This window comes from Panulirus ornatus, chromosome 12 (genome assembly GCF_036320965.1).
Source record: "Panulirus ornatus isolate Po-2019 chromosome 12, ASM3632096v1, whole genome shotgun sequence".
Classification (NCBI taxonomy): Eukaryota; Metazoa; Arthropoda; class Malacostraca; order Decapoda; family Palinuridae; genus Panulirus; species Panulirus ornatus.
The window spans coordinates 67,817,849-67,832,624 of record NC_092235.1 but is presented as its reverse complement, the minus strand read 5'-3'; the positions used below and the strand labels follow the sequence as shown (position 1 = coordinate 67,832,624).

The 14,776-nt window shown below is 37.7% G+C and overlaps 1 protein-coding gene across 3 annotated transcripts in view; it reads left to right on the top strand.

The window, feature by feature from the left end:
- p115 (General vesicular transport factor p115) overlaps positions 1-14,776 on the top strand; it is a 44,721-nt gene that overhangs the window by 3,215 nt on the left and 26,730 nt on the right. For 2 of the 3 annotated variants that reach the window (XM_071668122.1, XM_071668119.1), the window contains exons 4-9: positions 572-743; positions 2,426-2,522; positions 5,007-5,212; positions 7,208-7,304; positions 10,046-10,275; positions 10,709-10,863. In XM_071668122.1, coding sequence (XP_071524223.1) covers positions 572-743; positions 2,426-2,522; positions 5,007-5,212; positions 7,208-7,304; positions 10,046-10,275; positions 10,709-10,863 — 957 coding nt within the window. The remainder of the gene's footprint in view (positions 1-571; positions 744-2,425; positions 2,523-5,006; positions 5,213-7,207; positions 7,305-10,045; positions 10,276-10,708; positions 10,864-14,776) is intronic. The other variant, XM_071668121.1, reaches the window with a different exon arrangement.

Below are 14,776 nucleotides of genomic sequence, written 5' to 3'. Positions count from 1 at the left end.
TCATGTGTGGAGGGAACAAGGAGAATGGGTAGACCAAATTGGTGATTGAAGGATTAAGTGAAAAAGATCTGAGTGATTTGGGCCTGATTGGGTGAAAGGCATGTATGGGATAGAGTGAAATGGAACAATATGGTATACATTGGTCAATGTGCTGTCAGTGGATTGTACCAGGACATGTGAAGTGGCCAGAGTAAACCATGGAAAAGTCTGTGAGGCCTGGTTGTGGGTAGGTGGCACTGGTTTCACTGCTTTATATATGACCGTTGGAGTATTGATTTATGGGAATTCTTTTCCTGGCACAACGTTACTAATGTGAGAAACAGTGATCTTGTGTAAGAAAAGTAATGTATATTGTTCATGGTGATAATTTTAAAAAATTTTTCCAGCTTATTTTTCTATCTAAAGATCCCTGTAGGGATGCTGTTCGAGGTAAATGTCTTTGGCTAGGCTTGACACCTTATATACGTCTTTTTTTAACTCAAAATTCCTTTTATTGGGAAAATTTGGATTTGATGTCAAGTACAATTTGCAGTGTATCTGAATGTATCTAAAGTATCTACTATATACTCAGAAGATGGAGATGCAACCCCAGATGGTCACAGTTCAGCAGTAGGAGAGCAGTTCACTGAGATATTTACCAAGCGGCAAGAGAATATAGAACTCTTAGTCAATCTCTTGGATGAGTTTGATTTTAAAGTACGTTATCCAACAGTAAAGCTGCTCACCAATTTGCTCAAAAATAGGTAGGTACATTCTCAGGTTTTAAAGTAATTTCCTTTGTAATCCAGTAGTTAGTCATTGTTTAATTTGAAGAAAGTTATCAAATAAGATGCATTCCTTTTTTTTATTGGCAATTAACAGAGCTAAATCTTAAAAAGGAAGGCCATTTACCAAAACAGTGTTTAGTCAAGGCATGGTTCACAAATATGAACAGAACAATAGGTCAGTCAGTAGCCCATCCCACTTGCGTTACTAAAGTCATGACCTGAACACCAAGTAACATACATAAATGATTTGTCCACTGGGTACACCAGTTCAGGTGGTAGAACCATCATAATTCAGTACTATGTTTTATGAAATATAAAGTTTTTATGAGGAAAGATGTTTTGCACCAATTCTGCAGGAATGATTTTGTGGCCAGGTAATTGACAGGTTGTTCAGCCATTAGGTTGTAATTCAATTAGTGGGAGTTAGGTTCTTACTATTTATTCACTGATTTTATTTCATTACCACATTCTCACTGTGGAACCAGTAATGATTGTCCTGCACATTTTCAAATAACAGGCTTTATATAATGAGAGGGTGGAAGTATCCTATTGGCCTCCTTTAGGTCATCACATAGACTGACCAGTGTATGCAAAAAATTTAGGCCATAGCATCTGGTAGCAATGTGTAAAATGCTATCACAAGCATCAATTGCTTTATATTTTGCCATACAGCAGAGGTGGGTGATTCAAGAATTATGATTCTATGCATCCCAGTTGCAGCAAACAGAAAACAGAATACCATGATGTATATATCCCAGCCATTGCAAATGAGTTAATACACTCACACTCTTCCAATTGAGTGTGAAGCTAATTCATGGACTGTGACAGTGAAATATGAGGGTAGACTTACAGCAGTATAGATGAAGACCATTTACTTGATACTGTATTTAATAAATCAGGGAGAGATAGGAAACCAAATGGCAAGCTAAGAGAAGAATTAAACTGGGTCCTACTTATGAACAGTGGAAATAAAAAAGCTCAAATGACATGGACATTTAGAGAGACAAGGAGAGGAATGAATACATCATCTAGCATTGAAGTAGACTGAGGTAGATTTGGAAAGACAGCATGTACAAAAAATATTGAAAAAATATAGAATAGGAAGGCTGAATAGACGAGAGTAAGAAAGTATAGTCAAACATAGAAGGGAGTGGTGACACATTTACTCCAGACTGACTAGTAAGGACCTATATAGAGGCTGAAGAAGGTGAGTAAATAGCCACTTTAGGAGAGGGTAGGCAAGTGCAAAATTGTTTTTGTAACTTTTTGCCAGACTGGTGAATTTCCTGTAGCTTATGATTTAAAATGTTTAGGTTATTAGAATGAGTTGGTGATTAGGTTTCTTTTTATATGGATGTTCAGGTAGCTTTTACCAGTCAAAAAAATTATTATCCAGTAGCTTACATCTTTGATAATACAGAAACAGGACTTTTGTATTGAAATCTTATTTTTTGATTTATTTAGAATGTGAAGGAATTATGTTAATGTTAGGTTATTTGAAACTCTTCATTCATGAAAAGATTTTACTAATTACAGACACAGTTGTTTCTAATAGATTTTGTTATGAACTTTAAATAATTAGTTTTCAATATTTAGTTTTCAGAGTTACTGTAAAGGCTCTAATTGTATTTCTGTTTTCCTGGCCTTGTCCTCCATAGACCAAAAGATTTACAAGAAGTGATTCTAGTTATTCCCAGTGGTGTCTCCAAGCTTATGGATCTACTGTCTGATAGCAGAGAAGTCATCAGAAATGATGTAAGTGTTTGGTGGTCAAGAGTTTGTTTCAAAGATATTTTCTCAGTGTGGAGAATAGTAGTTCCTCCTTGATGCTAACTTGACCATTCTCTCTAACAAATCTAGGGAAAAATTGTCAGTAATCACCCATGTTTCACTTTGGAAGAAGAAAGAAATGCTCACAGACAACAATAAAAACATTAAACACCAAGTAGAAGGTGTAGGTAAGATGTGGTATTACAGCACAAATTACTTTTGGACATCAGTAGTAGCTTAATATATATTAAGTAATTTTCCTTACATATAAGTACTTTAAGTGCAGAGATTGAAAGTAGAAGTTGAATATTATGTTCCTTATGATGGTATTAACTCACAAGTGTGAATTTATTTCTTTTATATTTGTTAAGCATCGCAGAAAAGTTTGATTATCCAATTTACAGGTACCTGTATCTGATTATTACAACAATCTGGATTATCCAATTTGATAATTTCTGGCTGTCCATCAGATGGCCAATTATCAGAACTTTTATGGTCATTTGCACATGTGTAGTTGTGTTTCTGTGCATTGTTGGAGTCCGTCACTGTAATTGTCTATTTGTAATTACTAATTTTCACTGTGCAGGGTGAGAGTTGTAGACTTGTAGGGCCTGGTATCTTGGACATTCTGTACTATCATGAAACCTTTTAAACTTCTGTATGCTTCTCACATTTACCACATCCCCTTCTCAGTTTATTCTATGCATCCACCACTCTTATCCTGTAAAAGAACTTTTCTATCTTTTGTAACAAGTTGCCTTCTTTTAAAGAATTCTTCATTGTTTGCATTATCAGTCTGGTTTAAGAATTTAAAGTTTGTGATCAGGTCACCCCCTCACTCTCATATCTTCCCACGGTGAGTAAATTTAAGTCTTCTGGCCTTTACCGTTATCTCATATCTCTTAATTCTTGTACCATTTTTGTTTCTCTCAAGTGGACCTTCTCTATTAGGTCTTTGTACTTCATTAGGTGTGGTGACTAGGCTTGAAAAGTATATTTTAGTTTTGGCCTTATGTAGGGAATGAAGAGCTTGCTAAATATTTCTTAATCCATATACTTGAAAGCTATTCTGATTTTTGTCTGCAGATAGATTGCCTCCTCTACTATTCTTATGTGGGACTTTGGTGACACTTTAGGGATGATATTAACTCCCAAATCCCTTGTACGCAAAGAATCCTGCTAGGAAGAGATGAAGAAATTAACCCATTTGCTCACATCCACTCTTTATTTTTTATGTATAATGCGCGAAAACCAAAGCACCCAAATCACAGTCACGCCCAACAGACCTTTCCATAGTTTCCCTCGACTTTTTCACATACCCTGGTGCAGCCCATTGACAGCATATTGTCCCCAGTATATCACATCTCTCCTGTTTGCTCCATCCTTTGCATGACTCACACCTTTGTGCATGTTCAGGCCCCAGACCTGGGAAATTATCCTTACTCTTTTCATGTAAATGGTGCTTCCCCATCTTAAGTATTCTCTTTGGTCACCTTATTTGAGAAAATCTTCACTAGTGAGGATTTTTCCTCTTTGGCTCAGTCCTCTGTTCTTAACGCTACCTCGCTAACACAGGAAATGGCGTAAGAAAGATGTGTGGTAATAAAAAAAGTGTGGTTGAGAGAGCAGAAGAGGGCGTATTGGAATGGTTTGGTCACATGGAGAGAATGAGTGAGGAAAGATTGACCAAGAGGATATATGTGTCAGAGGTGAAGGGAACGAGGAGAAGTGGAAGACCAAATTGGAGGTGGAAGGATGGAGTGGAAAAGATTTTGAGCAATCGGGGCCTGAACGTGCAGGAGGGTGAAAGGCATGCAAGGGATAGAGTGAATTGGAATGATGTGGTATATCGGGGTGGAAATGTTGTCAGTTTATTGAACCAGGGCATGTGAAGTGTCTGGGGTAAACCATGGAAAGTTTTGTAGGGCCTAGATGTGGAAAGGGATCTGTGGTTTCTGTGCATTACACATGACAGCTAGAGACTGAGTGTGAATGAATGTGGCCTTTTTTGTCTTTTCCTAGTGCTACCTTGCGTGGGCACAGGTTAAGGAGGTGCCATTTTCATGCATGGCAGGGTGGCGTCAGGAATGGATGAAGGCAGCAAGTATGGATGTTTACATGTGTATGTATGTATATGTCTGTGTATGTATATGTATGTATACGTTGAAATGTATAGGTATGTATATGTGTGTGTGTAGGCTTTTATGTATATAGATGTGTATGTAGGTGGGTTGGGCCATTCTTTCGTCTGTTTCCTTGCACTACCTCACTAATGCGGGAGACAGCGATTGAGTATGATAATAGAAAATATGTGTGTATGTGAGTGGATGGGCTGTTCTTCATCTGTTTCCTGATGCTGCCTCACTGATGCGGGAAACGGCGAACAAGTATAATGAATAAATAAATGAAGATATCTGGTAATCAGATACTTAATGAATTGTGTCCTGACCATTATTTTTGTATTTCCAGACGTTGTTACTTCTAACACAGCTTACAAAGAGCAACACCAACCTTCAGAAGATTGTAGCATTTGAGAATGGCTATGATCATATATTTGAGGTCATTCAGGGGGAGGGATTTGCTGATGGGGGTGTAGTGGTGGAAGATTGCCTTATTCTGATGCTCAATCTTCTCCGTAACAATCCTTCAAATCAGACATTCTTCAAGGAAGGTAGGTAATTTACAGAGAATGGATCGTTATCACTTCCCTCCTTATATGTCATTAAATTTATTCAGTTTTCAGTGAATATCCTTCTCCATATTTATGAGAGATGATTTTTGAGAAATCATGAGATGTGTAGGGAAAAATTCTGAGAACATTGATGAAATACATGATATTATGAAATTGAGGATGTTCACTGGAGAGCAAGGGATGAGTGTTGTTTTTATTGGTATGAAAGCGTGGGGTCTTTTACTTATTTAGTTTTGTAATGACATTATCTCAATTTTTAGGCTACTATAGCTTCTAGGCTTCATTCTCTGTGGAAGAAGGGTAACTTTGGTTCCTCTGCAGTGACAAGGTCCTTGACTAAACTTTCTGTCCATTAACAATGATACGCCACTTACTTGTGGACTCCAGGAACACCCTTATGTACATGAATATTTCCCTATATCATTGCTGTCTTTAGTAGCCAGACTCCAAGTAAAACTGATCCAATACAGTCAGCCAAAATATCCTACTCTTTCCTACATATACCATATTAGACCCAACAACTCCACAAGCACTCTACAGATGTGTCTCACACAATACATCTTGGATGGTTTCAACCAACCACAACCACCTCCCATGCAGTTCAAGTGGCAGTAGATATGAACAAAGCATTCATTACCATCCTGTAATACATCTGTACCTAAACAGATACTTGACAAGAGTGATAAAATTAGGTTGCCAACATCATTGATGGCTACCAAGCCAGAGAAATTAGCAAAGTCTTCACCTCCAAGATCCTCATGCTCTACAGTGGAGTTCTCCAAGGAGCACCCCTCTTCAGCTTCATCCCATGTGACCTCCCGTCATTCCATTCACACCAGTGTGAAAGTCTTCCCATATTCAGATGACCACACAATTACATTGTGGTACTGTGACAGTAGTCAAGCAACAACAGATGTACAACACTATATCATGCATATAGAAAACAGACTCACTCAGAATGAATTGCCACAGTACTCCACCAATAGTTTAACCATTGGCATACATGATTCTACCTGCACTTTCCCATCACTATGAATTATCAACCACTGTCATTTGATAAAATTCCCATCATATTGGGTATCTCATACAACACACACATGACATACATTCCCCACACCAAAATCATCAACACAAATTAGTATCCTCAGGAAAAAGAATTTTGTGGATTCTTGAAGATTCAACCTATATTATACCTTAGTTGCCTACTTATCCAACTTTTCAAAAGCAAACATAACAAAGCAGCAGACCACACAAAATAGGTCACTTAGAACAATCTTTGGCCACCAAGCAATCTCAAACATTCATCACAACTGCTTCAACCAAGATTCAAACCTTTGCACTTGATCCTGGTTGGCATGAGATTGCATAATGATCAGGAATGCTAACTGCTGCACCATAGGTGTGTATGTGGCATTTGTGGATCTGAAGAAAGCTTCTGAAGGGGTTGATAGTGATGCTTTGTGGAAGGTGTTACAAATATATGGTGCAGGAGGAAAGCTATTACAAGCAAGGAGAAATGTTTATCAAGAGTAAGGCATGTGCGTGGGTTGGTATTAGGTAGCACCTCTTCTGTTTTTATCATACAGCTTTTCATATCTATCTCATTTCGCACACCTCCCCAACCCAATCACCCTACATCTGTCACCCTATCATCAAACACATTTGCCAGTCCTTCAAATACTTACTCCAACTCCTCTTGACCACATTCCTACTTGTTGTCACCTCCCCATTTGCCCCTTTCAATGATTTTTCCAATTGCTCTCATGTTTTCTAACGCAATTAACCTCCTTCCAAAACATCTTGTTCTCCTTGAAGTTCACTAATAATTGCTCACCCTAATTATCAGTTACCCTGGGACACAGTGGAAAAGATTTGAATTTAAGAATAAAGCCTAATCAGTATAGTGTCCCCTATGGACAAGAATCAAATGCTCTATTTTTGCATATAGGAGACTTCATCTACTATTCATTTCAGGTAGCTACATACAGCGACTTTCATCATTTTTCACTCTTCCTTTGGACTCCAAAGATGGTTGGTCAGCACAGAAAGTCACCAATATTCACTATATGCTGCAGGTTTGTAACTTTGTTTTACGTTATGCTTTACAGTTTTTTCATATTAGAGGAAGATTTCTTTAAAGTGTATGGTGGTGTGCTACCTGGGTTTTTTAACTACATTTCATGAGAAATCTTAGGAATCATGGGAAGTAGGATTCATGAATGATATAATTGTTGGGGCACATCTGTTAAAATTCCTGCTAACCCTACTTTTCCCTTTACCACCTGGTTCTTGGTGGTCAAATCTTCCTCTGAAAACGTAGAGAGCTTGTTAGTGTTGCAAAGTTCACAATGCCACCTGTAACATCCTCACTATAATAAAAGCATATATTCTTTCTTTTAGGTCTTAGTCTAGTTCTGTGGATGTTCACCAGTATCTTGAGATCCATTGCAGGGATTTTACACATGGAAAGAAATCAAATTTGCACTTTGGTGATTTTCATATTTTTCACATACTTTTCATTAGGATTCTTGCAGATTTGAATATGCATTTCCAGTTTTCTTTTCCATTTCCATAATTTTACCTCTTCAGGGAAGCCTGGAATTTAGTAGAAAAATATCATCTTGTCTGCTATGTTTAAGGTGGTAGTTTCTTGTCATTTATCTGAAGGAAAATATACCCAGTTAACTTAATTTTTAGCCTTCTCTAGAGCTATGGGCTCCTGTAAATAAGCATTTAATCAAGTCATTTTCATTTTGATGTCTGGATGATATGAAAGGTTAAATGGGTTGGATTTTTAGGTATGTGAGAGGGTAATAGAAAGTATGCAATTTGCTGTGAGCAAGGTCATCACTGTTAAAGATACTCATTTATAAGCAGAACAGTGCTTTAAGTAATTTCCCTTGATTTGTTGGAGTAAATCATGTTATTTAATGTCAGGACCACAGAGAAATGTAGAAAGCTTTGGTATTCCTTCAAACATACCCATTTTTGCTTTCCGAGATAATGTTCTCGACTTCCAAACATTCTTCAAGGCTCCCAGAATTTTCGCCCCCTCCCCCACCCTATGATCCACTTCCGCTTCCATGGTTCCCTCCGTTGCCAGATCCACTCCCAGATATCTAAAACACTTCACTTCCTCCAGTTTTTCTCCATTCAAACTTACCTCCCAATTGACTTGACCCTCAACCCTACTGTACCTAATAACCTTGCTCTTATTCACATTTACTCTTAACTTTCTTCTTTCACACACTTTACCAAACTCAGTCACCAGCTTCTGCAGTTTCTTACATGAATCAGCCACCAGCGCTGTATCATCAGCGAACAACAACTGACTCACTTCCAAAGCTCTCTCATCCACAACAGACTGCATACTTGCCCCTCTTTCCAAAACTCTTGCATTCACCTCCCTAACAACCCCATCCATAAACAAATTAAACAACCATGGAGACATCACTTACCCCTGCCTTAAACTTACATTCACTGAGAACCAATCACTTTCCTGTCTTCCTACATGTACACATGCCTTACATTCTCGATAAAAACTTTTCACTGCTTCTAACAACACATATTTTACACATATTTTTGATAATTATGATTCACTCTCAGGAAAAGGCTAACATGCACTTCAAACCTTGTAATCCACATATAGACCCATAAATGGATTTTAGGTGGATTTTCAATGATTTAGATGAAAACTGTATCCAATGCACATTGAGCAATACAGCATTGAATCAAAACATTTGATCTGTTGAGAGATGAGTCGGTCAGAATGAAGTATGGAATAGAGGAAAGTAGAGTAAAAAGTAGAAAGTTGAGAGGGTTTAGGCATGAGGAAAAAAATCAAGATTACAGTATTAGTGAATAAGGTGAAAGGAAGGCGAGGTAGCAGATCTTAGATTGAAGTAGAAGGAGTATTAGTTTAAAAGGGTTGCAAGTACTGGAATGGGTTTGGAATTACACAGGATAAAGTTGCATTGATGAGAATGTGTATATACACCACCCTCCTAAGTAGGGTGAGACAAAATATTGGATATGAAAAATGGAAAGTACAGTTGATATTAGCATCTGTTAGCTAAAGTTATTAGTCTAAATGAAATTTTAGTTACCTGTGGAATATGTAAAGCAGTTTTCAATCATTTTTGATGTAATAATATTTTCAGTTGGATTTCAGACAGCAGAGTTTTCAGAATATACAAGTTTAAAAGATAAAACTTCAGACTAGTGACCAGGACTTGAAACTTGGAACAATGTTGTATACCAGGATTGATGTGCTGTCAGTGGACTGAACCAGGGCATGTGAAACAGTTGGGGTAAACCATGGAAAGGCCTGTGGGGCCTGCATATGGGTAGGGAGCTGTGGTTTCGGTACATTGCACATGACAGCTAGAGACTGAGTATGAATGAATGAGGCATTCTTGCCTGCTTTCCTGACACTACCTTGCTGAAGCAGGGGGTAGTGATGCTGTTTCTTGTGGGGAGGGTTGATGCCAGGAATGGATGAAGGCAAGCAAGTATGAATATGTACATGTGTATGTATGTATATGTCTCTGTATGTGTATGTATATGTATGTGTATGTGTGTTGATATGTATATGTATATGTATGGGTATTTATGTATATATATGTGTGTATATGAGTGGATGGGCCATTCTTCATCTGTTTCCTGGTGCTACCTCGCTGATGCGGGAAGCAGTGATCTATTATGATGATGCTAATAAAGATATATTATTATTATGTATACATATATGTATTTTTTCAAACAGCTCTTGAAAAACAAGAAATTTTAACATGCATTATTGTGTATTAATATCCAACAGCTAGTGCAGACTTTGGTAGCCCCTCAGAACCCAGCACAAGTAGTAACATCATGTCAGAAGGTAATGAACCAGTGTGGACTCCTGCAGGCCCTCACTAGTTTGCTCATGGCAAGAGGTGTCCCAGTGGATATTCTGACTGACATCATCACAACTGTCTCAGATATGATCCGAGGCAACCAGCCCAATCAAGAGTTTTTTGCTAATATGTTGGCACCTTCCACGCCACCTAGGTACTGGAGACTGTAGAATTATTATTTTTTCATTTATGTTTAACTGCAACAGGATGCCTATAGAGATGACATTCAGTGTTGATTTTATTCATCAGAATTCAGCTTTGCGAACACTTATCTCTTATTGATTTTTTTGGTACCTAAATGCCTCTCCTGCCTTAGTAAGTAAGCATTGGGAACAATCAAACAGTGGCTTCACTTGCTTTTATTCAGTCTCAAGCAGTTATATATAGAGCTAGAAGATCAAAGCCCACTCCTCGCAGCTAAACCTCACAGACCATTTCGTTGCATATCACTACAGTTGTAGTTCACTATTTTACTTATTGCTATTCACAGTATTCATATGCTGTACAACTAGGTATTTAGGCATCTCATCCTTTAATTTTTTTTATGTCTTATTACTTATTTTTATGTCTTATTACTTATTTTACAGACCTGCTATTGTGGTTTTGTTGATGTCTATGGTAAATGACAAGCAACCTTTCATCTTGCGGTGTGCTGTCCTCTACTGCTTCCAGTGCTTCCTATACCGCAACCAGACAGGTCAAGCTCAGATCATTCAGACACTTTTGCCACAGACAGCTGATGGTACGTAAACAGTGTCCTCTGCAATGTGGTTCATTATAAGATGCATCGAATACAAAAACCATAAATTGCATTAGTCATGATTCAGGGTCATATTGTCATTTGAATATCCTTCTCTTTGTTCTTCTCATTCACTTAATTTTTGTCAATTACTACCTATGTAGACAGATAACTTTTATGACTTACATAGAAACTGCAATACTGTGATTAGAAAGCTCCAAATCAAAGTATTATTAAGGACTGCTACTAGAGAATTAAAAAGTCGGTTGTTATTCTTTTTAGAAAATGTGGCATAAAACATGCCAATATTAAACCCATTAGATTTTTATTGTTGATTAAAGTACCTTTAGATGTTCATATCTCTAATTTTTTTATCTGACTTCTCATGGTACTGTGGATTACAGTGCATTCATATGTGATTTGCTGTTTTTTAATCATGAGTTCCAAAACCTGTCATTCAGTGTATGATTGGATTAGATTGTATATCTTTACAGCTCAGTACTCTATGTCAGATAAAGCTGAGAGGGCAATGAGATTGCTTACTGCTGATGCTGGACCAAGGCAGTCTCTAGAATTGGAAAATAGATAATAAATGAAACCATCAAACAAATTTTTCCAAGTAGTCACAGGGGAGGGGGTTGTCATTTCATGTGTGGCGGGGTGGTGACGGGAATGAATAAAGGCATCAAGTATGAATTATGTACATTTGCATATATGTATATGTCTGTGTATGTATATATATATATATATGTATACATTGAAGTTTATAGGTATGTATATGTGTGTGTGTGGATGAGTATGTATATACATGTGTATGTGGGTGGGCTGGGCCATTCTTTCATGTGTTTCCCTGCGCTAACTCACTAACGCGGGAGACAGCGACAAAGTATGATAAATAAATGAAATGAATGAATTTAATTTACATTTGATATTTGTTTAATTTAAATTTCTAGCAGTCCATGGTATACTTTAGACACATGGGAGATGTATAATTAGTGGGTTAGAGATGTGTTGATGAATTATTATTTTGACCACAGTTGGTTTGGCAAATTGGTTAATCCGGCAAGGCTTTGGAACCAAGAGTGCCGGAAAATCGGTGGTGTACCTGTACTTTCATTTCACTTCCTCTGCTTTCCATACCTTGATAATGCTTTTACAGCTGGTGGGTAACTTCAAGGATTTGTAGCTATCATTTAGAGCAATGTCTTTATGGAAATAATCAGTTGCATTTGTCACTCTCCATATTTTGTTCTTAAATGTGTGGAACATTGAGCATTGACACCCAAGATTCCCTTATCATTCATATAAGCATTTTAAGCATCTCATCTCATACCTTGGCACTGATAATTCTTTATAGTAGTAAATAGATTTGTATGTGAGAAATACTTAGAAAAGCAAATGGATTTGTATGTAGCATTTATGGATCTGGAGAAGGCATATGATAGAGTTGATAGAGATGCTCTGTGGAAGGTATTAAGAATATATGGTGTGGGAGGCAAGTTGTTAGAAGCAGTGAAAAGTTTTTATTGAGGATGTAAGGCATGTGTACGTGTAGGAAGAGAGGAAAGTGATTGGTTCTCAGTGAATGTAGGTTTACGGCAGGGGTGTGTGATGTCTCCATGGTTGTTTAATTTGTTTATGGATGGGGTTGTTAGGGAGGTGAATGCAAGAGTTTTGGAAAAAGGGGCAAGTATGAAGTCTGTTGTGGATGAGAGAGCTTGGGAAGTGAGTCAGTTGTAGTTCGCTGATGATAGAGTGCTGGTGGCTGATTCATGTGAGAAACTGCAGAAGCTGGTGACTGAGTTTGGTAAAGTGTGTGAAAGAAGAAAGTTAAGAGTAAATGTGAATAAGAGCAAGGTTATTAGGTACAGTAGAGTTGAGGGTCAAGTCAATTGGGAGGTAAGTTTGAATGGAGAAAAACTGGAGGAAGTAAAGTGTTTTAGATATCTGGGAGTGGATCTGGCAGCGGATGGAACCATGGAAGCGGAAGTGGATCATAGGGTGGGGGAGGGGGCGAAAATCCTGGGAGCCTTGAAGAATGTGTGGAAGTCGAGAACATTATCTCGGAAAGCAGAAATGGGTATGTTTGAAGGAATAGTGGTCCCAACAATGTTGTATGGTTGCGAGGCGTGGGCTATGGATAGAGTTGTGCGCAGGAGGATGGATGTGCTGGAAATGAGATGTTTGAGGACAATGTGTGGTGTGAGGTGGTTTGATCGAGTAAGTAACGTAAGGGTAAGAGAGATGTGTGGAAATAAAAAGAGCGTGGTTGAGAGAGCAGAAGAGGGTGTTTTGAAATGGTTTGGGCACATGGAGAGAATGAGTGAGGAAAGATTGACCAAGAGGATATATGTGTCGGAGGTGGAGGGAACGAGGAGAAGTGGGAGACCAAATTGGAGGTGGGAAGATGGAGTGAAAAAGATTTTGTGTGATCGGGGCCCTGAACATGCAGGAGGGTGAAAGGAGGGCAAGGAATAGAGTGAATTGGATCGATGTGGTATACCGGGGTTGAGGTGCTGTCAGTGGATTGAATCAGGGCATGTGAAGCGTCTGGGGTAAACCATGGAAAGCTGTGTAGGTATGTATATTTGCGTGTGTGGACGTATGTATATACATGTGTATGGGGGTGGGTTGGGCCATTTCTTTCGTCTGTTTCCTTGCGCTACCTCGCAAACGCAGGAGACAGCAAAAAAAAAAAAAAAATAGATTTGTTAAATATTTCTCTGTGCATTTTGATTCTGAATATACTGGGTCACAGATGTGATTTTAGATAGCAAATGTAGCTTCATTTTGTAAGAAATCTCTAAAAGTTAGAAGAGCTTTTTTGCAAGTTTATTTAGTCATTTCTTACCATCTGTTTTTTATAGAGACTGAAGTTTCACCTGACAAATCAACCTGGTATAGAATGTAATTAAAAGGTTTTGTAGTGGTGTGAAATAAATTAAGGTTATGCATAAGTGAGTTGAAAAGCATAGGCACTAGCTCTACTACCTATCAATTGAGCATAGTTAAAGAGGGTAGAAAGATATTATTCCACCACTCCTTTCTTGGTGGTATTCCAGGGCACCACATATTGTTAAGTAGTTGAGTGAATGACGCACTGCTGTAAATGGTTGTTTTAAGGTTTTACAAGTCATTTGACAATAGTCCAGTGAGTATCATATCACCATGATTCATCTCAGCCAGCCCAAGCCAGCCTTTGTCATTTTGGCTTGTGTCAGGAGACTGACAGTTATCATCACTATGGAAAAAGCAACTTATAAAGCTGAATTTTTCCAGCAGTGTTACATGTGCTTCCTAGAAATGACTTGAATATTTAGTCTTAAGATTTATGTTCTATTTTATGATAATACCTTGAATATTTAGCCTGAAGATATTGAAAAACATTTTGCATATTAACTTCATGATAGTCCTTGCTTACTTCTGGAATTTAATGTTCAGACATATTAATGTGAGGGATTTTTATTTCTTCACTTTTTTAGTTTTATTAATGAAATAACTTGTATAGTGTTAAATTTCATAGATTCCAGTAATATTTGATCTCCACTTTATTAGCTTACAGTAACAAATCACTGATTAGTAAATCATCAGTCATCTTGATTGTAATTCATTTTGTTTAGCATTGCATACATAACTGGTGAAATGAGATTGATTCTCATAATTTGTTTCTTCCCCTGGTGATATCAACTTTAGAAGGTACTTGTACTTGGTTGATGGACTACTTGTTATGCTTCAGGTTTGATGGTTTTCAGAGTGGTGTGTTAGTATACTCACTCAGTTGATGCCTGGACATGTAGTCGTTATTTTTTGTGATTTTGTTTGTATAGCGTTACGAGTAGAATATCTGTATTCTTACACACACATTGCCTAGCTGTCCAACATACTTGTCTCTGATGTTTTCCTTAATCCTTCTTTG